Source organism: Capsicum annuum, chromosome 11 (assembly GCF_002878395.1).
Source record: "Capsicum annuum cultivar UCD-10X-F1 chromosome 11, UCD10Xv1.1, whole genome shotgun sequence".
Taxonomy (NCBI): domain Eukaryota; kingdom Viridiplantae; phylum Streptophyta; class Magnoliopsida; order Solanales; family Solanaceae; genus Capsicum; species Capsicum annuum.
This window is the reverse complement of record NC_061121.1, coordinates 220,349,991-220,375,603: the sequence shown is the minus strand read 5'-3', so window position 1 is coordinate 220,375,603 and position 25,613 is coordinate 220,349,991. Positions and strand designations below refer to the sequence as shown.

The window sequence follows — 25,613 nt, the reverse complement described above, 5'->3', positions numbered from 1 at the left end:
GGCGTCTTAGGCATAAATCAATAGGACATGAATCCAACATATTATCATGATCTCTTTTGATAATATTGTTCTTGAGAAATAAATTTAAAACATAATGGTTTCAAACCAATTATTTTTCCTCAAATCCAACAATAATTATATTATTATAGCAAAAGACAAATAACATAAGAAATTACTAACCTTGAAATTCTTTAGGTTTATAATCTCACCTATTTAGCAAAGTTTCGTGCTAATAACGTGTTATAAAATAAGAAAGAATAGAAAAAAGGTAGAATAGAGAATAGAGAGTAGTTTGTTATTTCTCGTAGGGATCTCTTGGATTTGGATATTCTTGAGGATTGAGAATACATTGAACAAAATCCCTCTATTTTTGACTAAAAGACAGATACTTCAAATCCAGATAGATATCAATTAGATCTTATTAGATTTTGATAGACATTTATTATAATGTAAATACATTTATAACAGATAAATTTATATCTCTGTCTTTTTTGTTAAGATAGGTAGCATATTTCAATAATTTAATTATTTTAAAATAAAAAAAAGTACCTATTTATATTGCATTTGTGGAGAGACCTAAGAACTTGTCTCGAAATTTCCGAAATTCTCAGTCATTTTGATTGGCGCAAAGACGGCGGCTTTAGTATTTTATTTTTATTTTTTTCATATATATTTACACACACACCATCATTCTTGATTATCTGAAACATACCCTTTATTCAAAATGGTATATTTTCCATCAATTTCAAGAATCATTTCATCTTCTTTAAGAAAAACTCCAAATACCCATTATAGCAAATTGAGGTTCTTGAGCAATGTACCAGAGAACACAGTATATGGTGGACCAAAACCCCAGAACCCAAATCAAAGAGTAACACTAACAACGCTAAGGCAAAAGTATAAGAAAGGTGAACCAATAACAATGGTGACAGGTTATGATTATCCATCTGCTGTACATATTGATATGGCTGGAATTGATATATGTCTTGTGGGTGATTCAGCATCTATGGTTGTTCATGGACATGATACTACTTTGCCTATTACTATTGATGAAATGCTTGTTCATTGTAGAGCTGTTGCTAGAGGTGCTAAGAGACCTCTTCTTGTTGGTGATTTGCCTTTTGGTACTTATGAGTCTAGTACTAAACAGGTAACAGTTTGATACCCCGTTTGTTTTAATTTGTTTGTCTGGTTTTGACTTGGCACGGAGTTTAAAAAAGTAAAAAAGATTTTGGAATCTTGTGGTTTTAAACTAAATATATGTAGCATCTATCAAAATATTGGTTAATCTTGTGGTCTTAAATATGTCTGTTTAAATTTGTTTGTATGATTTTAAATTGGCACAGTAGTTGTGGAGGACGCGGATTAGGGTAAAAGGTTAGTATGTAGCTTCTGGTAGTTGTAGTATTGCTATGGCTGTTTCTTGTCCTTCATTTTCTGGTATTTTTTGTTGTTGCTTGTACATTGACTACCATATTTTGTATGTATCTATAACATGATGAGGTGTGTGTGTCATATTTTTTATGTATCTATAACATGATATGGTGTGTGTGTCATTTTTTATGTATCTTTAACATGATGAGGTGTCTGTGTATACATATATGTATGTCGATCGATCCATTGCTCGTCTGAAACATACCCTTTATTCAAAATGGTGTCTTTTCCTTCAATTCCAAGCGCGATTTCATCTTCATTGTGAAAAACTACGCATACTCAACAACAACAACAACAACAACAAACCCAGTGTATTCCCACCAAGTGGGGTCTGGGGAGGATAAAATGTACGCAAACTATACCACTACCTCCGAAGAAGTAGAGAGGTTGTTTCCGATAGACCCTGGCTCAAGATAAAACTACGCATACCCATTATACAAAATTGTGTTTCTTGAGCAATGTTCTGTAGAACACAGTATATGGTGGACCAAAACCCCAGAACCCAAATCAAAGGGTGATATTAACAACGCTAAGGCAAAAGTATATGAAAGGTGAACCAATAACAATGGTGACAGGTTATGATTATCCATCAGCTGTACATATTGATATGGCTGGGATTGATAGATGTCTTGTGGGTGACTCAGCATCTATGGTTGTTCATGGACATGATACTACTTTGCCTATTTTTATTGATGAAATGCTTGTTCATTGTAGAGCTGTTGCTAGAGGTGCTAAAAGACCTCTTCTTGTTGGTGATTTATTTGCCTGTTGGCACTTACGTCTAGTATTAAGCAGGTAACAGTTCAGTAAGTAGTAATTTTCTGTGCAAGTCTTGATCCGTTAAGATTTTGATCCTCCGTGTATTAACTTTTGATGTAGTAATCAAATTGATGAGCGATTTGTTTTTATGGAAACTAGACTTGTAGACCTTTAATATGATAGGTAGTTTGAACGTTAATTTATCATATATTAGGGATGTACCATTTATAATCTTAAAATTGTAAGCTTTGACCCACTCTGTCCTGCCCAATTAGACCTTTGCCCTGCCCCACCCTTGCCTCAATTTCCATCCCCAGGTGGAGCTGATATGGCGGGGGTTAATCTAAATCTCCTTCATCGAAAAATGTTGCGCTGCATAAATAATGGCAAAAATGCGCATTTATCTACCCTGCATTACATAGGGGTAAGGCTAGAGTACATCCTAATCTACCCAGACCCCACTATGGAATTACACCGGATATGTTGTTGTTGTTGTATATTGTATGATGAGGATATAAAATGAGCTTAAATGAAGAGGTGAAGATTCAAATAGCCACCATTAACTTGTTTTGAACTGGGATGTAGTTTGTTGTTGTATAGTAGATGCTGAATTCTCTTGTCTTCATATATGTATTTCTTTATATTTTGATTAACCTTAGTGAAAATCCTGGCCCCGCTGTTATGGCTACAATCATAGATAGTGTGCTAGTATTCATAGCAAAACCTTATATGGCGACATGAAACAGAGTAAATAATCTGATTTCATAGATTAAACTGCAAGTATAATGTGAAATTTAGGTGGTCAATGTATATTTGAGTTAAATTCAACAAGGAATCATTTGTTGTTCAATTTTAAATGAGAATTGTTGCTAGACTGCTTTTTATGCTTTTATGGTATCATTGTGGTTTGTTTGAAGTGGTGAGGAATAGGATAAAGAACAAAGAAAATAAGGAGAAAACGAGTTCTTTCAGTTGTTAGGTGTTGAGTTCTAATTAAGTGATGATTTGTTGCTCAATGTTCCATGAATTGAAATTTTGGTTGAGCTTTACTATGCCGTTGTTATTTGTGTTGGAGTATAATGTAATTTCTCGCGTCTGTGATTTACGCTGTTACTTATTGGGAGTGGTGAGAAATTGGATAAAGAACGAAAAAATGGAGAATGAATATGATTCTTTTGGCTATAATGAATCTTGTGCTTATTAGGTGATCATTTCCAGCTAAATTGTTCCAGAATTGATGTTTTTATTGATTTTTATGCCTTTATCATCTGTGATGTAATTCAGTTGGTTTAATGTGATAATCCAGTGAATAAACGGGAACCTGAAAACAGTTCTTTTGAACTTCTGATTATAGTGTTCAAAGTATTCATTTGTAGCTCAATTCAATTATGTTCTTGTTTAGTCTTTTTGTCAGTTGCTTCTTGAGGAAGTGAAATTGCTAGTTTTTGAATCCAAAATTCTGCTAGTAGGATTATTCACTGGCTCTAATTGCATTGAAGGAACATTGATACTTCTTGAATGATTCATTCTTCGTTTAACTGCTGTTGACAAAATTTTGCTTTGTGGAACATATCACTAGAAATTAAAGCAAAGCAGATTATATGTTAAAAGATGAAACTTTAAGTACTTCTATTTAGGAGGTGAAGGATTTGTCTAAGTTGAGAAACTGCATGAAAACACAGCCGCTGAAAATGAACTTTTGAAGGTAGTGCTTTATCCGCCTTATTCAAATGTCTGAGGACATTGCTAATTGGTCTTACATCAATCAATTATATGTTGCCTCTTCATATTCGGGTAAGGGGCTCTTTTATTGACAAGTTTCAACGGAATGTGAATGAGTTGGTGATGTTGTATAATGAGCAGGCAGTTGATACAGCTGTAAGAGTTCTAAAGGAAGGAGGAATGGACGCGATTAAGTTGGAAGGTGGGGCGCCATCAAGAATTACGGCAGCTAAAGCTATTGTTGAAGCAGGTATTGCTGTAATAGGGCATGTGGGATTAACTCCTCAGGCCATCAGTGTTCTTGGTGGATTTAGGCCTCAAGGCAGAAACATTGATAGTGCAGTCAAGGTATACCTTATAAAAGCTGATACGGTACACATCACTCATACGATTAAGGCATGCATTTTATACTTGTTTTTTATGAATTTCGCAGGTTGTGGAAACTGCTATGGCCTTGCAGGAAGCAGGGTGTTTTTCTGTTGTTTTGGAATGTGTGCCTGCACCTGTGGCTGCAGCAGCAACGTCTGCTCTTCAGATCCCCACTATTGGAATTGGCGCTGGACCTTTCTGCAGTGGTCAGGTTGGTCGAAGTTTTATTATATTTATATGAAAATGTAGCAAGAGCGTAGATAAAGTTATTTTATGGTATAATTTGGACTTTTTTCAAGTGAAAAGGCAAGTTCCGCAGCACTCTTTCTATATTGAAAAAGAAACTAATTATCAAGAATTTTAAATATTGAAGTAGTACTGAAGTTCCCTTCTAGGAAAGTATACCAATTTTGGGACAACTCAAAATAGATTCGTGGACAGTAGTAGTACACGACACCTAGTGAAACGGTTCCTCACTAAGTAAAACCAAAGTTCTAGTACAACGAAAGGAAAGAGATCTTTGCAAAACCATTTAGTTTATATCACAAAGCTGTTGGATAAATTGTCTGGTGGACCACTGGAAGTAGTTGTGCTATACCTGTTTGTCTCACTTGCGGTGATGAGTGATCTACCGAGAATGACATTGCTTCTTCATTTCATCTCTCATAACAATAGTATGATTCTTCAACTCATGTGGTCATAATTAGAAGCCACTTATGGATAGGATGACATTCCTACTTTGTCCTGTCAATGATATTAGCATGCTTTTGTCAGTGTCGTTTACTTTCCAGCAGTACAACAATCATTTGTGATGATTGACAGTAATAATGCAGGTGCTAGTTTATCACGATCTTCTTGGGATGATGCAACACCCCCACCATGCCAAGGTTAGTACAACTAAGTCTACTCCGAAGTGAATTCTTTCGTACTCTTGTAGTGCTATCTGTTAGAACTATATTCGATGAACCAATCAAGAACTGCCTAAACCTTTTCACAGGTTACTCCTAAGTTCTGTAAGCAGTTTGGAAATGTTGGAGATGTTATCAACAAAGCTCTTTTGGAATACAAGGAAGAAGTAACTAATGGTTCATTTCCCGGCGCTGCTCACAGCCCATATAAGATTGGTGCAGCCGATATGGATGGTTTCTTAAACGAGTTACAGAAGTTGGGCTTCAGCGATGCAGCTTTAGCAGCAGCTGCTGCCGCTGAAAAGATTCAGACAAGCTAATTTGCCCGCCTGATCGAGAAGACCAGCAAATTTTCCACATGCTTGGAGCCAACAAGTGCTATTTTTAGTATACCTTCTGAATTATAGTACGCTATGCCTAGCCACCTCGCGCAAGTGGGAAGAGGAGAGTTAAGGTGTTTCCGTGCCAAGAGAAGAGACATTCGTTTTATCGATTAAAATTATAAATGCAAAATTAGAAATAAGATTATAAAGAGTTCCTTGTAGTGTAGGCCAAAAGAAGTTGGTGATGGTAGCAACACAATTTCTATATTTATCTTAGGAAGAAACTTCAAAAAAAAGGTGCTTTATAGTATGCAATTTTGCAAGAGCAGTCAGTCTGGAGTGTATTTGAGGTGGAATGTGTAAATCCATTTGACAAATTTTATTTTGAGGTGAAATGTCTTGGTTATAATGCTGTTAATAGATGATTACATTATACAAATTATTTCTTTGTAGTAGATACTGGATTTTCTACTACTTTTTTGCTTGCCTCCAAAAGTCGGTACTTACATTGGAGCCTGATAGTGAAAAGGCCCACATTGGGAGATAAAGTGCTCCCTAAAGGCGACTTCATATTTAGAGCTCAGACCTGAGGATATTCTATTTGAGATGCTCTACTAGAGTGGCTCTCGTCCCACAGATGACATGCCTCAAGGATTTGGTCTAATGGTAAGAGCACAACGCGTGAGTTTACAATCTAAATAAAAGAAAATGCTTCTATAAAGATCTCCTGAGGGCAAATAACATCTGTAATGGACTACAAAACCAAATCTTCCGCGAAGACAGACAGCTAAATATGATGAATTTCTTTACTCATCGCGACAAAAGTCACAAAAATCATCAGGAATTCTCTTACCTAAGCAAAATTTTATTCTACTTTCTAGCATTTCCAATCTTTTCTCAAATGCCAATACTCCAACATGCATAGTTCTAACATCAACTTGTGCAACCTTAGCACAAGATCTAAGTAATATGTAATAATCAGCATGCACAGCGTAGTGATAAGCCCCGTCTTTCTTTCTAGCGTACCTGATGTAACCGTCTTTCTTCTTCACATTTTTCCTCGGTGGTATATAAACAAATCGATTCTCTCCCATATCTGCTTTCAGCTGTCCCAACGCTGTTTCCCCTAACACGCATTGCGAGTGATTAGCTGTGTTTGAACCACCATCATCCCTAAACTTCTTACCTTCTTTTGGTGTTCGGCCGCAGTCTGTTTTCCCATCTTCTGATGCTTTAGCCTTATGTCAAAAAGAAATATAATTCAGCTATTAGATATTAAACAAAGAGTAGAGTATAGGAACCCCCATGAAAAAAGAACTAAGAAAAGTAGGTGACAGCTCAACATAGCAGACGGTAGACGGGGAGAATGATAGTGATGCAGGCAGTGCTTTTTTAATAAAAGTACCAATTACAAATTATGTTACCTCAGCAAAACTCCATATTTAGGTTGCTTAGTGTTAACTCAATATCTCAGCATTGATTTCAATCTATTTGGGATTATGTAGGTGATGCCTGGAAAGGTAAAGGACACTTTAAAACAGCTGGTAACGCCAAAGTCACTAGGAGCAGGGAAAGACTTGTCGTAAAAATGGGTCAGTTGGCTGTTGACAAAAAAAAAGCATGGGAGAAAAGCCACAAAAAGAAAAGAATCGGCAACGTTCTAGAGGCATCTTCCTTATTCTTGCCAAAGAAGGTCGAGAAGGTTGGGACACAAGGTAGTTGTCGCTCAAGCACCTGTGGGAGCAGACTCCGTAAAAGAGTCATGTGCGTCAAAGAAATGGAATATCATTCCTTTGTGCATCTTTTGGACTGTTGGGCCTGAGAGAAACCATAGATGTTTTGAGGATAAAATACAATCCTTACCTTTTCTAGATGATCCTAAATTGTTAGTGAAACTCATTGACTCTCCCTATAGGCTCAGAGGGAGAATCTATGCACACTTCTAGATGGTCCCAGGTTGAGTCTTCAGTTTGGTAGGTTCTTTCTAAATAAGCAAATAATGAACCATCCTCCGCCAACAATCATAACATTCAAACTATTATGAGATGTAACATAGGACAGGACTAGAGCACAACAACATTTCAACTGTGAACAAGAAACAGCTGAGAAAAAATGGACTAGCTGTGAAAGCAAATAGTATATAGATTTCCACCTGGTTCTCCATGTTATCAAAGGTGTCCAACATAGTTGAATTAACTTCATCTAGGCAGACATACCAGTAACGTAAGACATGCTGATTTTTGAAGGTTGTTGATAGTTACAACCATCCTATCTCATATTGACGAGTTTTTACGGATGTGGGCACAAGATCATATAAATCAAATCTTATTCACGGGAAAGTAGAATACCTTATGGCTTTGATAGAAGTCCCATAGATCTTCTATTATCCTTTCTTCTTCAAGATCGTCATAAGCAGGTTCTAGTCCAGCGAAAACCACATCTTTGCAGTACAGAAGATATGATTGTAAATCTTTTGAAAAATCTGCTAAACAAGAAAGAAACATAACTCAAACAAGCAACAAGAAAAAGAAAGCATAAGTCAAAGTTCAAACAAGTCACAAGTGGTGCAACTTATTTAACCCCATGCTATCAACATGTATCCAAAAATCAATGTAATGCCTTGCAATTACCATATGTAACACTGAGCTCAGTGTATTTTTCTTCAAGAATCTTCAAGAGTTTCAAAGCATCAAAATTAGATTTACTCATATCTGATGTACTGCCATGAGAATCTGAATCACAAGAAGCAGAGTCGTCCTCAGCAATAGCACCGCATTCTCCAGCTCCCTTCTCAACAGCAGACTCTAAATTACTGGAACAAGATGAAATCAATTCCCACTTTCCGCCATTTAGGTCATAAAGAATCCTCATTGTCACAATCAGTATAGACATCACGCAAACACGAGAAGGCAGTCTGATGTCACTATCTGATAAATACAACTCCGGAGGCATAGACCACTCATACACTTGGAATGCCTGAGGAAGAATTTTCTCAACAGGAAGCGATAAATGCTTGAGATAACGGGAAGCTATAGCATGGAAGTTCACTGAAGGCAATTCCAAGCCTATTTTCCTGGCGATGAAGGCAGCAAGGGACTCTAACTTTTGCAAGGTGATAGTTCTGATAGGCCTGAACATACGACTGGTACTGATAGGGCAGGACCTTGGAGGAGGTCCCAGCTGCTTCTCTATTTCAAGGAAAGCAGCAAAATATGGGAGCTTTCCTTCTAACGCCCACTTCAATATGTCTGTTGGCAAGATTGCTTCCCTTGCCACGTGACAGACAAGAAAAGAGATAGCCAGAGAACAAGGTAATGGAATCATGTTGCTCAAAGATCTATGCCATATGGTTACTGCCCGTTTTCCAAGTAAATTATGAGGTTCTGTTTTATTGCTGCCAGTAGGCTGTGAAAGTTTAATTTCCCCTGACATAAATACCACAATTAGGGTTTTAAAAGGGAAAGGTGAGTACAGGAAGGAAATTCAACCTGTAGAATATTATAGAGTTTAACATCCAACTGATTTCTCTCGCTAAAGACATATAGGAAACTTAATGAGCCCACATAGCCACCTATCATGAACCGAAGACAAGAGAGGACAGAACATCTTGTTCCTCCATGCTATAGAAATTAAATCGAAAGCAAAGGACCAACACCCCAGAAGAACATTTCCTTCTCGTTACAAAAGATTACCCATTGAGAACCAGGTAGTTATTCTGAATTACTAGTCGCACTTTACAAGTTGTCCTTCAAAATAATGCAAGTGACAACAAGCATAAAGACTAATTAGTCAAACGTGCAACCTTAGGCTAAAATTAATTGATAATCTTCAGCTTTTATGATAAACTAATGATTGTTAACAAATCATAGAGAAACAAGAACAGGAAATTATCCTGATTCCAATCCTTGTGTATAAAGGTGATAAATCTAAGTTGCTCGGACTCGGGTGCGAGTGTCCGATACGGGTACGGATCTAGAGGTCGGATCCTTCACAGTCTCCATTTAAAGATTTGGGGATATGGATCTAGGGATGGATACGGGTGCGGGGATTCGGCAAAAAATAATTTAAATATCTAAAAACAGAGTTATAAAACAAAAATTATGAGATATCATATGAAAAACTTGAGGAGAAAATATTGTTGAAGAAAATCTTGGAAGGAGATAAAAAGAAAACCAATTACATAGAAATTTCTATATACAAGGTATTCCATTTTCTTCAGTTTCACCTTAGCTTTTGTTTTGATTACAAAATTTCTTAAATCCGTCCGGACTTTTCCAATCGATTTTGGTCAAAGTATCCAAAATCGATTGACCAGATCAGGTACGGATCCCACACCCACACCCATGTCGTGTCAACACGGGTGCGGCACCGAAAGTGAAGAGTCCGAGTAACTTAGATCAAAATGATACCTTGAGTTTGAGACTCTGATTCATTGATGGCATTGTCTGCCCACTCATCACTCAACACCTTTTCATGTGCCAAGAGTCTCAACCAAATTGGCCCGGCAAGCCCAACAATCAGAGGACTTACGTTAAATTTCTCCACCAGAGCCTTGCACTGCATTTGAATCATAACTTGTACTCCCATAACATACCTCAACCGGATCTCTGAATAATAGTCTGTATAAGTCAAAGAAATTTGAGATGATCCAAAATCACTAGGCTCAGCAGGCCCAACTCCATCATCTACATTACGCTCATCATAGTCATCGAAGGTTTTCAAAGTCTCTAAATGCTGGGAGAGTTGTACCTGAGATATGGTTTCAGGTTTAGGGACCTGACTATATTGACGACGCTGGCTAGCAGAATATATTCCCCCGTCTACATTGAATAGGTCATCATCATCAACACCGGTGTCAATGATGTCATTCGCTTGAGAACCGCAACGAGTGCAGTAGAAGAATCCATCACCCCCATCAACAAAGGATATATTGCCACAAACCTCGCAGCACCTTCGAATCTTCTCTGTCATTCTAATTAGTTGTATGGGTCATTGACAGAATCCCTCTGCACAAAATGCACCACAAATTTAGTCAAACAACACCAGGTCAAATCAAGGAGGTTAAAAATTTTTATTTTTTATTTTTTCGATAACCATGGTGTCCGGGCCAGCTTGCGCGCACCTAGACTAAATCCACGGAATACCTGCCACCTTCCCCAGCAACAGGTACCAGGTAACTTTGTCCACCAAGGCTAGAACAGATGGGAAGAAAACACCTAGTGTTTGTCTCTAAAATTTAATACATTAAAATTCGATCTTGCTTAAGACACGAGCACTCTCTGTCAAGGAAGTCAATTCTTACCCACGCTCCAATCATTTTTTTCTAAAAGACGACAGTTTGACCTACAACAACATACCCAACGTAATCCCACAAAGTGGTGTCTAGGGAGGGTAAAGTGTACACAGTCCATATCACTAACTCAAACACAGATGAAGTAGAGAGGTTGTTTCCGATAGACCCGCGGCTCACAATAAGACCAGAAAGAGACATTTAATATGCATTCTCAGTTCTGCTACCTCTATCTTTATTTTCCTTAATGAAGCTATATCATTGTTCACCATTGAGTTTCCAATGCCATACACCCATAACAGATGGAATACTTGGATTATCAACTTTACACTTCCAACAGCAAAGAAAAATAGAAAATTCCAAAAAATTGTAACCTAACTTCAACAATATTTTTCATACATTAAGGAGGATTAGACAAGAATATGATTTTAAACTAAAGATATGTAAAATGTAACAAAGGACCCTTTAATCCTATGGTCTTAAACATGTAACGTGGCCAGTTGAAACTAAAGAGTTGCCCAAGAAAGTAAAAAAGACATTCTTTTTAAACAGACCGAAAAGAAAAGTAAGACAGATAAATTGAAACAGACAGAGTATAAAGCAAATAACAACATGGGAATCCAGACCAAAACCTAGTTACAAACCAATTGTTACATTAAATTGACATTGTTCACATAAAAGCCTGACACATCCCGCGTTTAGCAAGGTGTAGGCAACCTACCCTAACGCAAGCATCCGTGTTGATTTCACAACTCGAACCATAGAGACAAATTTATGATTGCTCAAACTATGTTAATTTCACAAAAAGGCTACTTAGTTATAGAGGGTACACAGTGACAGGATCTTAAGTATAATAATCTATGCAATAGGAATACAGAATACTGCACAAATATAATAAAAATTACAGCAAAAACAACAACATACACATACCTTGTCCCAGCTCAACAAGAAAAAAAAAATACAAACACCAGGCGATTTGTCAGAGTGTTTGATCGGACAGAATTAACTGCTTATACCGTGGACTAATTTAGGCAGATAAGATAAAAGTTTGTACGAACACTATGATTATTAAAAAAAATAATAGTAATAATAATGATCAAATTACAAAAATTAAGATGATCGGCGAGCGAGCTGAATTGGGAAGTGGGCCGAGTGTGGAAGCAGAAGTAGACTATGGGCTGCAATTGTCACACTCGGGCCTCTTAGGAAAAATCAGGCCCATTGTTTCCGGGTAAACTACAAAAATGACTATAAGGTCAAATAGACCTGTGTCATTAGTTTAGTTATCAAAAATATCTCTCTTTTTAATATCTTTTCATTACGGCAAAGTAAAAGAGAAAATCTAAAAAAAGTTTAAAGCAAAAAGTTTAAAATGAAAAAGGAAAAAGAAATTCTGATGCTGAGCTGGCATGTCATGTGGCGTCCACCTGACTCAAATTTCACGTCATGTGGCTCTCACCTAGAACAAGTGTTAAAAAAGAAATATTTTTTTATAACTTTACTAATGACATGAATATATTTATTCTTATAGTATAACAACAAGGGTATAGTTGGCCTAATAGTAGAATGAGGGATAAATTTAGCCAATTTATCAATGTAGAGGGATATTTTTGACCCTTTTCCCAACTTTTTATTGCAACATTTTCTCGCCTTTTTGTCATCCCAGATTTTTGAAAAACAAATTTTGAGTGAATGATATATTAAAAGGCTCGAGACATCGAAAAAAACTCGTATTTAAAATTTGAGATTGTTTAGAGGAGATTTGAACTTGTCTAGGTAAAAAAAAAAATCAATTTGTTGAGAAAGATAAACTGCTTCAATATATAAATACAGTGTATATATGAGATTATACATTATTATTCAAATATCGATTTATTACATCACTATTTATTCGGAGTATGTTATCGTTTGTCGTATTACTTGGTGATAGTCTTATTTATGTTATTATTCGATGTGTTAATACTTATTGTTTCTTATTTCTTTACTAAAGGGGCGCAACCCGAGCACTAAAACTCTTGTTATGCGTATGATTTGAGGAAGGATCCGACCACAAGAATCTATTATTACATTTTTGTCAAAGATGTTTTCAAAGCTTAAACTCGAGACTTCCTTATCACACAACAATAATTTTACCAATTAGTCCAAGGTTTCACTTTGTTAGAGTTTGTGACCCAAATTCTGTTGATTTGGCCCTGAAAATTTCGTAGTGCAATCTATATTTGTGATTTTTCGTGATTTATTTGTACACACATATTATATAAGTTTGATTTAGTGGGTTGTTTTGGATGATTTTAATACATCATTGGGATTTTCGTCTCCTTATTGTACTCCTCTCTATTATAGTGAATTCCTCCGCCTTTGCTCATGGTTTTCCCGTCAAGGGTTTCCACTAAATCTGTGTATCTTCTTCTTATTTTCTTTTGCTTTGTGGTATTGCTTATTCTGTCCGAATATATAACAAACTGGTATCAGAGCGATTGTTTTCTCGGGGATGTCAACCATGAAGTATGATATTCCGTTATTGGACCGCACCACCAGATTTTTGTTATGGCAGGTCAAGATGCGGGTTGTGCTTGCGTGGATGGATTTAGACGATGATCTATTAGGGTTTTATAAGATGTCCTTATCGTGGACACAGGAGGATAAACAACGTAAGGATCGAAAAGCTCTAGCTCAGATCCACCTTCATTTATACAATCAGATTTTATGGGATGTTTTGAAGGAGACCACTGTCGTTGCATTGTGGTTAAAACTGAAATCATTGTGTATGACAAAGATCCTAACTAGTAGGTTGCATCTCGAACAACGAATTTATTCCCATCGCATGTCTGAGGGTGCGTCTTTGGAGGATCACCTAACTTTATTTAAGGAAATTGTTTTTGACTTAGAGACGTTGGAGGTTAAGTATGATGAGGAAGATCTAGGTTTGATTTTGCTGTGTTCGCTGCCTGCATCATATTCAACCTTTAGGAATATGATTTTGTATAGTCGTGATAACCTAACCCTAGATGAAATATATGATATGTTGTTCTATAAGGAGAAGATAAAACATCTTATGAATGGGTCGGTTACTCAAGGAGATGGTCTCATTGTTCGAAGAAGGACTCGTGAGAGAAAATCTGGAGGTGATGATAGGAATAGGTCAAAATCTAGAAACAAAAAAAACCTGTAAGGCCATATCAAATCTGAGTGTTATGAGTTACAGAATAAAAATAAAAAAAAAGCAGAAAACCAGAACGAAAAATAATCAGAGAAGCCCGGTGAAGCCAGTTTTGTTGAAGATGGTGGTAGTGATGGAGAACTCTTGGTAGTTTATGATGGTAACTCCAACCCCTGTAAGGATTGAATTCTTGATTCAGCTTGGACATTTCATATGTGTTGCAATCAGAATTGGTTTACAACATCTGAAACGATCTCTAAAGGTGTTGTGTTGATGTGAAATAACACACTTTGTAAGATAGATGGTATTGGAACAATCAGGATCAAGATATTTGATGGAGTTGTGAGGACACTTGGTGATGTGCGGTATGTCCCAGACCTGAAGAAAAATCTTATTTCCTTGAGTACCCTTGATTCGAATGGATATAAGTACACTGGTGAAGGTGGAGTCCTGAAGGTTAGTAAATGTGCTCTTGTTGTGATAAAGGTACAGAAAAAGAATGCTAATTTGTACGTCTTGCAAGGCTCTACGGTTACAGGTGATGTAGTTATTTCTGCTTCCTCTCTATCAGATAGTGATATTGCTAAATTTTGGCATATGCGTTTGGGATATATGAGTGAAAACGGGATGACCGAACTAAGTAGAAGAGAACTTCTTGATGGCCAAAGTATTATCAAATTGGAGTTTTATGAGCACTGCATTTTTGAGAAGCAAAAGAAAGTCAGATTCACTAAAGGCATCCACTGAACTAAAGGCATACTTGATTACATTTATTTTAATCTCTGGGGTCCTTCTAGAGTACCTTCTAGAGGAGGTGTTAATTACATGTTGACTATTATTAATGACTATTTCAAAAAAGTTTGGATGTTCTTCTTGAAGCAAAAGAATAACGTGTTGCCTACTTTTAACGAGTGGAAGACTATGATTAAAAAGCAAACAGAGAAATAGGTAAAACACCTTTAGACTGATAAAGGTTTAGAGTTTTGTTCTAATGAATTGTTTCTGTGCAAGTCAGAAGGAATCGTGAGGCACTTAACAGTTCGTCATACTTCGCAGTCAAATGGTGTAGCCGAACGAATGAATAGGACTCTAATAAAGAAGGTTCGTTGTATGCTCTCTAATTTCACAAATTGTCTTCTTATTAATCGCTCTTCTTCAATCGCAATTGATAAAAGGTCTCTACAAGAGGTATGGTCCGGTACTCCTACCAGTAACTCTGATTTGAAGATATTTGGATGTCCTGCTTATGCTCATGTTGATAATGGTAAGTTGAAACCTAGATCTGTCAAGTACTTATTTATGAGTTATAAGTCTGGTGTTAAAGGATATAAGCTTTGGTGTCCAGAAAACAAAAAAGTTGTAATTAGCAAGGATGTTATGTTTGATGAAACTGTCATGCTTCGTGCTTTCTCCTTTAAAGAATCTAGTGTTTCTCCCTCAAATGAGCCTAGTGACATGAATCAATAAAAGTCAAGCACCAGCATTGAATTGCAAATTTGAGCAGAGTCCACACCAGTGCCTACTTCTCAGTCTAGCCCAGAGATACAGAGTGATACAATTTTTGCTTCACTAGCAGTGGCGCCATAATATTCTAGTGCTAAAGACAAGCCTAGGAGATATATTAGACCTCCTCAGAAATATGGTGAAGCTGAATTGGTTGCTTATGCATTGAATGTAGGAGAAGGTATTGATTCTGGTGAAGAACCTTTTTCTTACTCAGAGACAAGGCAGTTAGTTGTGATCATTCTGCTCGATGGATGATTGCTATGCAAGAGGAAATGGAATCACTTCATAAGAATGACATATAAAATTTGGTGAGATTGCCTAAAGATAAGAAAGTTGTTTGTTGCAAGTAGGTATTTAAAAATAAAGAAGGAACATCGGGAGTTGAAGTTGCTAGGTACAAAACAAGACTAGTTACTAAAGGTTACAGTCAAGTTCCAGGTGTTGACTTCATAGATGTGTTTTCTCCAGCTGTAAAGAATAGTTCGATTCGAGACTTACTTGGTATTGTGGCCATGCACAATCTTGAGCTTGAACAGTTGGATGTCAAAACTGCATTCTTACATGTAGAAATTGAGGAGAACATCTATATGCAACAACCAGATGGTTTTGTAGTCTCGGGAAAGGAGGGTTATGTATGCTTGCTGAAAAATTCTCTTTATGGCTTCAAACGGTTGCCCAGATAGTGGTATAATAGGTTTGACTCTTTTATGACTTCTCATATATTTAGGATGAATAGTTATGATAGTTGTGTCTATTTCAACGAGGTAAGTAATGGTTTGTTCGTGTATCTTCTCTTATATGTTGATGATATTTTGATAGTTGCAAAGAATACGAGAGAGATAATAAAAGTCAAAGCCCAGCTCGGTAAGGAGTTTGAGATGAAGGATCTAGGAGCAGCAAAGAAGATCCTTGGCATGGAAATTCTTAGGGATAGAGAGAAGTGCAAGCTATACTTGAGTCAGAAAAAGTATATTGAGAAAGTGCTTCACAGGTTCAATATGCAAAATGCCAAACCTGTCAGCACTCCATTGACAGCTCATTTCAAACTTCGGCCACGTTATCTCCAAAGATAGATGATGAACGTGACTATATGTCTCGATTTTCACACTCTAGTATCGTTGGGTCTCTTATGTACGCGATGGTGTGTTCCCGACCAGATTTATTGTATGCAATCAGTGCAGTTAAAAGATACATGACAAATCCTAATAAAGAACATTGGAAAACAGTTCAGTGGATTTTCAGATACTTGCATGGATCTGCTGAATTTTATTAACAGTTTGAGCAAAATAGAGATAGAGTGATCGGGTATGTTGATTCTGATTTTGCAGGAGACCTTGATAAAAGGAGATCCCTTACAGGCTGTGTTTTCACTATTGGTGGTTGTGCTATCAGTTGGAAAACTACTTCACAGACTATAGTTGCTTTGACAATTATTGAGACATAGTACATGGCTATTATAGAGGTTTACAAGGAAGCTATTTAGTTGAAGGGTCTGTTTGGTGAACTTAGCAAAGACTTATAGATTACTACGATCTTTTGCGACAATCAGAGTGCTATCTTCCTTACAAAAGATCAGATGTTTCACAAGAGAACAAAGTACATCGATGTTCGATATTATTTTGTACGTGAAATTATTGCTCGTGGTGATATTGTGGTAAGCAAGGTTAGTACCTATGATAACCCCGCTGATATGATGATCAAGACACTACCAAGTGTCAAGTTTGAGCATTGCTTGGACTTGGTTGGTGTCAATAGTTAAGATGTGCCCTTAGGGGCTTTTGTAGAAATGGTAGAGAGTTTTCTCGAAATGGATTTGAGTTTTGAATTAGAATTCGTGTCGAGATGGAGATTGTTCGAGTTTGTGACCCAAATTCTATTGATCCGACCTTGAAAAGTTCGCGGTGCGATCCATGTTTGTGATTTTTTATAGGGTTTGTATGTTTTTGGGCCTAAAATTTATTTGTACGCACGTATTATATAAGTGTGATTTAGTGGGTTATTTTGGATGGTTTTAATACATCATTGAGACTTTCATCTCCTCATTGTACTCCTCTCCATTATAGTGAATTCCTGCGCCTCTGCCCATAGATTTTTTCGTCAAGAATTTTCACGTAAATTTATGTGTCTACTTCTTGTTTTCTTTTACTTTGTGGTATTGCTTATTCTGTCCGAACATAACACCCTTCATTTTTGTTCCTTTACTATTTCTTTTATAGTATGTTTTTATCTTGAATCAATCTATTTATCTCACCACTAAGATAGTATATGCAGTGGCGGAGCCAAAGCCAACGAAGGATGGTCAGATGAACACCCTTTGTCGGAATTTTTTTTCGAGTATATAGGTTATTTATGGTTATATACATGTTGTTGCACACCCTTGACAACCTCGAGAAGCATAGTCTAGTGGTCAAGAGTGTGCATTTCTACATCAACAACCCGGGTTCGCACCTTGGCAGGTGCAACAGTGCTTTATTTTCTTTGTTTTTTAAACAGTTCTTTGCCCAAGGAAAAATATGAACATCCTTAATCAAAAGTCTGGCTCCGCCATTGAGTATATGGATTACATATACTAATATTTTTCAAACCCACTTTATGAATATATATTGAATATATTATTATTATTATCGTACATTATTACTTATACGACGTTGATACGTTACATATATATTAAAGGAAAAAATACATAAAGTAGCATACTTAACTATTAAATACAAAAAATAGCAACACTTTTATCAAATTATAATTTGTAGCATATGTATTTGTATGTATTTGTATTTTTGTAGTAACAGTTTGTAAAAATACAAAATACATATCGATCATAAGTGCAGTAAAAATCATATCTATTTATATTTTTGTAGCAATAGTTTATAAAAATATAAAATACAACTTGTTATATTATATAATTATGAAACTGTTACTATAAAACTCATAATTAAGAGAATAAGTATGTTATTTCTGAATTTTACCCTATATTAAATAGGCATGCTATCAGTTTAGTCAAAAAAAATTTTGTCCTGTATACATATAGCTACATAGAATCCAATATATTTTCCTTTTCATTTTCTCAATGTCCAGTAACAAAAACCTCTGGGCCCTATTTCCATCCCTATACCCGACCGAGTGCAGTGACCATGAAAGCGAAACAAATAAGGTAAAAAGGTAAAAAATCACATGAAGATAAATGTGATATTTTTTTTATCTTAATTTATGTGATATAATTTAACTTGACATGAACTTCAAGAAAAAAATAAACTTTTTAAATTCGTGGTCTAAAATAAGTGTATGTTAATCAGTTCAATAAGGATAAGAAAAAAGGTAACACTAAAGCTCCAAGGATTTAAGGAAGGATCCCATCACGAGGGTGTATTGTATGCAATCTTACCTTACCTTATATTTCTGTTAGATGCTGTTTTCAAAGTTTGAATCTGTAACCTCCTGTTCACGTAATAACAATTTTATCAGTTACTTTGAGGCTCACATTAAGAATAAATTGACTATTTTAAAATTAAAATATTATTAAATACAAAATATTCTATTCTTTTGATACCGATTAAAAAGAAAAATATGTCATATAAAATAAAATAAGAGAAGTAAAAATATAAAATAAAATTGTGTGCAATAAAATTTTGTGATTCAAGTGTTCAAACATGAATGTATTCAACAGTAAAAAGTGAGTTAAGACGTTTTTATCGAATCCCATACATGCTTTATTGCAAGGATCTGTTCTTTTTCCGCGTGTGAATCAAGAGGAAGTAACCCCATTACGTCAAATTTGTCATTGTAGATAAATGGACTTTTTTACTTCAATTTTTATTTTTGGCAGTAACTGATCAATGACCCTCCATGGCTCTGCACATTTTCTTGCTTTGGGACCACAATTTATATTTTTTTTTAAGTATAATTAAGTCTTGTTTTTTTTTGTTTTCAAGATAGAAACCTCTTTCTTCTTGTCTTGATGTTGTAAAAGAGAATGAAGTCAAAAACTTTACCAGCTCACCTTTATTTGCACTGTTACATTTCCCTAAACTCCACCAATTGTTTATACAAATTCCATTTTATTTATCATTATTTCTACTCACTCCGTCTCAAATTTTTTAATTTAATTTCTCATTTTATTTATCTTTTTTTATTAATTAAGATGAAATAATTTTTTTTTTCATTATACCTTTAATAATTAATTACTTCTTATTACTAGTATTGAATTATCAAATCTTGAAAAATATTGCAAAGACATTAGTAATCCTATAATCTTACTTATTCATGCAAAAAGGGATAACACAATTGAACTAACAACATAACACAATTAATAGGAATAAAATGATAAATTTATATTATCAATCATTATTTTTTTAATAACTATGTTATCTCAATTTGGGATAAACAATTTGAAATGGAGGAAGTATAACATATTAAAAATAAATGTGTAATAATATTTGTTCAATTTGAAATATAAACGGATGGTTTATCATTTTATAATATATATGTGATAAGTTAATAACAAAATAACGAACAAAGTCAGTAGTGAAGATGAACTAGTAAGTAATATAGTAGTTACTGATGGTGTCTTTATTACTAGTATACTAGTGTTTGTCTTTTTCATTCACCTAACCCCTTTTGCTCTGATCTGTTTTTTGGTTTTCAAGAACTCAGCTTTTGCTACATTAAAAGTTTGGTTTTTTGTTTAAAGTTATGTCCTTTTCATCTTCCTGTTCACAGGACATTCCATTACTGTACTAACATGTAGTGTCATTCTTGAAAGTGTTTAGCCAAAATTGTGTGTAAAATGAGAGTTTTTTAGTGGTTTAATGTTTTTTCATTAATATGAGCAAATTGTGTTTTTGGGGTCTTGTTAATTCCCTTTGTACTTAGAATTGTGTTTATGGGGTCTTTTGGAAACAGCTTCTCTACCTCCACGAGGTAGTAGTAGGTCTACGTGTACTATAACCTCCCCGGACCTCATTTGTGGGATTTCACTTGGTATGTAGTAGTAGTTGTTGGGGCCTTGTTATTATTTTGTTAAAGTTGGTTTGACTAACTAAAAGCCCCTGTTGACTTGCTTATGGTATAGGGAAATGTAGGGTCTACTGTTTTTTATTTTGATGTTTTGGTTATTTGGTGAGTGAATTTAATGGTGGCAATTTGCATTTTGGGACATTATTGATGGTGTTGTTGAACTTCAATAATTTTTAGTGGTTGGTATTGTTGCTGCTTGTTCTTTTATCTTAGGTTCATATACTCTCTTATTTCACTTACATAATGGTTTAGTGATGATTGCGGTTGTGTTAAAGACTTTGCTAATTCATTTTCTGGGATTCTTGAAATGATTGTGCAATCCTAAGTCTTTCTACATGGTGGGGTTAGTCTACTTTCTTGGCGCATTCCGACTTCTTAGCTTGTCAAAATGCATTTTTTTCTCTTGTTAGCTATACTGTTACACTGATTTTTCATTGGGAGGAAAATAAGAGGAGGAAATGCAGTCTGTCATTTGTTTGGTGCTGCTATTTTTAGTTGAGTTAGTTAATGGAAGCTTAGATTTGGATGCTCTTTTGGAGCTTAAGAAGGGACTTTTGAAAGACCCTTCTGGGAAAGTCCTTTCTTCATGGGATTCTAAGTCACTGGGACCAAATGGTTGCCCCCAAAACTGGTACGGTATCGGTTGTAGTGATGGACATATCACTTCAATTGAACTAAATGATGTAGGTTTAGTTGGAGTTTTGGATTTTGCAGCTATTAGTGGCCTAAAAATGCTGACGAATTTGTCGATTGCAAACAACCAGTTAAGTGGGAATATTACTGAGGAAGTTGGGTTGATTATGTCATTGGAATTCTTGGATCTTTCCCAGAATATGTTTAGTGGCTCGATACCGTCTAAGTTGACTAGTTTAAAGAACTTGGTATCGCTTAATCTTTCTTTAAACAGCCTCGATGGAACAGTTCCCGCTGATTTTGCTAGTCTTGAGAAATTGAAGTCAATAGATTTGCACTCGAATGCATTTTCAAGTGATATTATGCTTCCGCTCACCTCATTGGGAGAAGTAGAGTATGTTGACCTCAGTAGCAACAAGTTTGTTGGATCACTTGACCTTCAAGTAGGAAATTCGAGTTTCGTCTCGTCAATTCAGTATTTGAACATTAGTCATAATAACCTGGCTGGAGAGCTGTTTCCTCGCGATGGAATGCCTTACTTTGACAGTTTAGAGGTGTTTGATGCAAGTAACAATCAGCTTACTGGTACCGTTCCGTCCTTTAATTTTGTAGTATCCCTTCGAATTCTTAGGCTCGGGAACAATCAGTTGTCTGGATCACTACCCGAAGCTCTTATAGAGGAAAGTTCGATGATCTTATCAGAATTGGACCTAAGCCAGAATCAGCTTGCAGGTGTGTTGAGCCTTTCGTCTTTAGTCAATTTGCTTGGTTGAAGTCAATCTTAGTAATTTATAGTTGATTACTACTATTAATTAATCGTTCTTCAGCCTATGGTCTGTGGTTGTTGTCAGATTGAAATGTTCTACGATTCTTTCTTTCTTTCTGGTTATGTATAATTATCATATCCATTGTTTTTTAAAACCTTCCCTAGCTTAGAGATAATTTTAAATTTAAGTCGTTTGTACGACAGGCCTAAACCAAGCTATTTCATGAAAGTATTTCTATTATGACAGGTCCTATTGGAAGTATAAGTGCCGTGAATATGAAGCTTGTAAATTTATCCTACAACCAGCTGTCTGGCCCCTTGCCTCTCAAGGTTGGGCGTTGTGCCATCATAGACCTGAGCAATAATCGGCTAACTGGAAATGTGTCCCGGATCCAAGGTTGGGGAAATTATGTTGAAGTTGTTGTGTTAAGCTCAAATGCATTGACAGGAACCTTGCCGAACCAAACTTCCCAGTTCTTGAGGCTTATTTCGTTAAAGATTTCAAACAACTCACTTGAAGGTGTGTTACCAACTATGTTAGGTACATACCTTGAACTTAAAACGATTGATCTTAGCATTAACCAACTTAGTGGTACACTCCTTCCCACCCTTTTCAACTCCACCAAATTGACTGATATTAATGTTTCGTTCAACAAATTTACCGGTACTGTACCTATCATGCCATTTAACTCAGAGAACCTAAGCTTGATTTCTCTGGATGTTTCACATAATGCATTATCTGGTCCGGTGCCTCCGGGACTGGACAAGTTCCCGGACATGGTAATTCTGGATCTCTCTAATAACGAATTTGAAGGTGACCTTCCTAATGATCTCCCAGACAAATTGGAATTTTTCAATGTGTCTAATAACAATCTTTCTGGACCTGTTCCACAAAATTTATGGAGGTTTCCTGACTCCTCATTCCATCCGGGGAATCCCTTGCTTGTACTTCCAAAGCACATCGAAGCTCCATCAGAGGGAAATTCAACTTTAAGTTTGAGAAGTCATGGCTCTCGCATGAAATCTACCATCAGGGCTGCCCTTATTGGTGGTCTAATCTGTAGTGTATCTATTATAGCTTTGTTGACGTTAATAGTCTACCGCAAGGCCCATCAACGAGATGGTGGGAAGGACGATATGAAAGGAACCAAGGAAAAGAAAGGTATGGAACTATTCTTCTCCTAATAAGACATTTATTTGGTCAGATCAACTGATACGCGTTTTCATTTCCTCAGGTTTTTCTTTATCTGATATAGAATGTGGACACGACACTAGAGATCATGCTGCGCCAGTATCAACGGTTCAAAATGAGCCGTTATCTTCTTCTATATCTGTCATGTCATCTGCCAAGCTCTCACCTTCGAAGGATCAAGATGAATCCAAAAGCCCCAACTCTCTCAGGGTTTCGTCTCCTGATAAACTGGCTGGAGATTTGCATCTATTAGATAACTCCTTGAAGTTCACCGCTGAAGAACTATCTTGCGCTCCTGCAGAAGCTGTTGGTAGAAGTTGTCATGGAACATTGTATAAAGCTACGCTTTGTTCAGGCGAAGTACTTGCTGTCAAATGGCTTAAGGAAGGAATAGTAAAAGGCAAGAAGGAATTCGCCAGAGAAGCGAAGAAACTGGGGATTATTCGACATCCTAATTTAGTTTCGCTTCAGGGTTACTACTGGGGCCCCAAGGAGCATGAGAGACTTCTCATATCGAATTACATGGATGCAACATGTTTAGCTCTCTATCTTCTTCGTAAAGGTGGGCTTCCCGTTATCTATCTATAGAGCATATCACCTGCATCTATTTGTGTAGCTTTTCTGATTTTCGTGTTTCAGTTTTACCAAAGATGTAAAAGGCATCTGTTTTATCATATACTCCTATCAAGCCTAATGGGGACCGGGAATACCCAACAGTAAATTTGTATATTGTTATTGTAGTCCTCAATAACGCTCATACCTGATATGCTGAAGTTTTATCACCATCTTGCCACTTGATATCGATTTTGGTGCATTAACTTTGGAACCTTCTTTGAATCGACTTCTAGCATCTAACAAGTCATGAACGTGTTTGAACCAACATGCAAATGATTACAGAACAAAAACTACTTTGAATTCCGCTTATTGCATATACTATACTTTGCTTTCTAGTTTTGAATGGTGATATGGATGTCTTTCATTCTTTGATGTATGCAGATGCAGATACCTGTAAGCTACATCCGTTGTCTCTAGATGATCGGCTCAAGATCTCTGTAGATGTTGCTCGTTGTCTAAACTATCTTCACCATGAAAGTGCCATACCTCATGGCAACCTGAAATCCACAAATGTACTTATAGACACGTCTAACATGAATGCCCTCCTTACTGATTATAGTCTTCATCGGTTGATGACATCGGCTGGAACAGCGGAACAGGTTCTAAATGCCGGTGCACTAGGTTATCGGCCACCTGAATTCGCGAGTACAAGTAAACCTTGCCCATCATTGAAAAGCGATGTCTATGCTTTTGGCGTTATCTTGTTGGAACTTTTGACTGGAAGAAGTTCTGCAGAAATTGTTCCTGGGAATTCAGAAGTGCTGGATTTAACCGAATGGGCGAGATTGTTGGCCATCCAAAACCGTTCAATCGAGTGCTTCGATCCATTTTTATTAGGAAAGCATAGCAACGACGAAAACATGCATATGATTCTTGATAGCATGCTTCAGGTTGCACTAAGGTGCATTTTGCCAGCTGATGAAAGGCCTGATATGAAATTGGTTTTCGAGCAACTTTGCTCGATAGCGCAATAACACAAGTTCAAAGAACATCCCGGTGCACTAAAGCTCCACAAACACGCGGGGTACGGTAAAGGACCGGACCACAAGTTGGAGAGGGTAAATTTGAATACTATGTTGTAGATTTGTATTTTAAAGTAGGTATTTCATTTTCATGTTCCATTTTGATTATTTAGAAACAAATTCATTTGTGAATTAGCACATTAAGTGATGAATGAAGTTCATGTATTTTCCACATATTGACAAGAAATAAATTTTTCTTGTTTGTCATTGTTACCTCTTGTAACTTGGTGGATGTAAGAGTTACATTCTTTTGAAAAGAGGATTCTTACTTTTTTGGTTTTCAATCCAATGTCCGTACTTACATTGGAGTCTAATTAATTTGAATTTGCGCTGCATAGGGTCTACTAAGGAAAAATGTCCAATTAATCTGAATTTGCGCTGCATAGGGTCTACTAAGGAAAAATGCTTTCGAAGCTGAAAAATAACAGGGGCATGTAAGAAACTTTATCCCTATCTTTGTGGGCTGGGATTATCTGCTTTTGCTATCTGTTAATAATGTACTATTTAGTAAATACTTATTTTATTTTATTTTATAAAATTTCTCTTGCAATTTATAGACCTTTGGATCCCTTTTGTCTATAAGCCGAGTTATTTTCATGGATAGTCGTCCATATTTTAAAATCTGCCTACAAATAATACTTGTATTTCACTTAGGACAAGAATGTCAACCAATTATCCTATTTTCCTCAAAAAAAAAAAAAAAAAAAAAAAAACTTTAGCGCCTCAAAAAATACTTCTGGCGTACCAATCATCCTCTAATAAAAGATCGATTTTAGGCCCACGCTCACTTTTTTTGAGCTGGTGGTGTATTGAAAACAACCTCACTTGTATTATCGCTTTCAGTACTACCAGAAGCAATTACTATGTTATTAACCAATCGATTTAGAATATGCTAGCTATC

The 25,613-nt window shown here is 36.2% G+C and overlaps 3 protein-coding genes across 8 annotated transcripts; 2 read left to right on the top strand and 1 right to left on the bottom strand.

The window, feature by feature from the left end:
- Positions 1 to 580: 580 nt before the first annotated feature.
- Positions 581 to 5,954, top strand: LOC107847764 (3-methyl-2-oxobutanoate hydroxymethyltransferase 1, mitochondrial). Its single transcript, XM_016692242.2, has 5 exons — positions 581 to 1,150; positions 4,057 to 4,263; positions 4,349 to 4,495; positions 5,118 to 5,171; positions 5,282 to 5,954. Exons 1-5 carry the CDS (start codon positions 725 to 727, stop codon positions 5,510 to 5,512), a joined length of 1,065 nt encoding a protein of 354 aa, XP_016547728.1. The 5' UTR covers positions 581 to 724; the 3' UTR covers positions 5,513 to 5,954.
- Positions 4,617 to 11,892, bottom strand: LOC107847763 (TATA box-binding protein-associated factor RNA polymerase I subunit B). Of its 6 annotated transcripts, none has more exons than XM_047399238.1 (6): positions 11,736 to 11,892; positions 9,925 to 10,521; positions 8,146 to 8,940; positions 7,864 to 8,000; positions 6,542 to 6,753; positions 4,617 to 5,028 (listed from the first exon to the last, which is right to left on the bottom strand). In XM_047399238.1, the coding sequence occupies exons 2-6, from the start codon at positions 10,484 to 10,486 to the stop codon at positions 5,019 to 5,021; spliced, it is 1,716 nt and encodes a 571-aa protein (XP_047255194.1). In that variant the 5' UTR covers positions 10,487 to 10,521; positions 11,736 to 11,892; the 3' UTR covers positions 4,617 to 5,018. The 6 variants fall into 6 exon arrangements, with proteins under 6 accessions (XP_047255194.1, XP_047255195.1, XP_016547723.1 ...); XM_047399239.1 differs by having other exon boundaries at positions 7,864 to 7,997; XM_016692237.2 differs by lacking the exon at positions 4,617 to 5,028 and having other exon boundaries at positions 6,211 to 6,753.
- Positions 11,893 to 20,038: 8,146 nt separating this feature from the next.
- On the top strand, positions 20,039 to 24,996 carry LOC107848086 (LRR receptor-like serine/threonine-protein kinase GHR1). The gene is made up of 4 exons (XM_016692760.2): positions 20,039 to 21,849; positions 22,131 to 23,045; positions 23,119 to 23,637; positions 24,072 to 24,996. Exons 1-4 carry the CDS (start codon positions 20,943 to 20,945, stop codon positions 24,662 to 24,664), a joined length of 2,934 nt encoding a protein of 977 aa, XP_016548246.1. The 5' UTR covers positions 20,039 to 20,942; the 3' UTR covers positions 24,665 to 24,996.
- Positions 24,997 to 25,613: the final 617 nt, after the last annotated feature.

What these genes read in the sequence shown, in the direction of transcription:
- LOC107848086 (XM_016692760.2), top strand. Translation starts at nt 20,943, where the DNA reads ATGCAGTCTGTCATTTGTTTGGTGCTGCTATTTTTAGTTGAGTTAGTT. An exon ending in AGGAACCAAGGAAAAGAAAG is followed by an intron (nt 23,046 to 23,118) that starts GTATGGAACTAT and finishes TCATTTCCTCAG; the next exon opens with GTTTTTCTTTATCTGATATA. An exon ending in TCTCTATCTTCTTCGTAAAG is followed by an intron (nt 23,638 to 24,071) that starts GTGGGCTTCCCG and finishes TGATGTATGCAG; the next exon opens with ATGCAGATACCTGTAAGCTA.
- LOC107847763 (XM_016692237.2), bottom strand. Translation starts at nt 10,486, where the DNA reads ATGACAGAGAAGATTCGAAGGTGCTGCGAGGTTTGTGGCAATATATCC. An exon ending in ATCAGAGTCTCAAACTCAAG is followed by an intron (nt 8,941 to 9,924) that starts GTATCATTTTGA and finishes TATTTATGTCAG; the next exon opens with GGGAAATTAAACTTTCACAG. An exon ending in ACTTCTATCAAAGCCATAAG is followed by an intron (nt 6,754 to 7,863) that starts GTATTCTACTTT and finishes TTTTGACATAAG; the next exon opens with GCTAAAGCATCAGAAGATGG.
- LOC107847764 (XM_016692242.2), top strand. Translation starts at nt 725, where the DNA reads ATGGTATATTTTCCATCAATTTCAAGAATCATTTCATCTTCTTTAAGA. An exon ending in ATGAGTCTAGTACTAAACAG is followed by an intron (nt 1,151 to 4,056) that starts GTAACAGTTTGA and finishes TATAATGAGCAG; the next exon opens with GCAGTTGATACAGCTGTAAG. An exon ending in GACCTTTCTGCAGTGGTCAG is followed by an intron (nt 4,496 to 5,117) that starts GTTGGTCGAAGT and finishes GTAATAATGCAG; the next exon opens with GTGCTAGTTTATCACGATCT.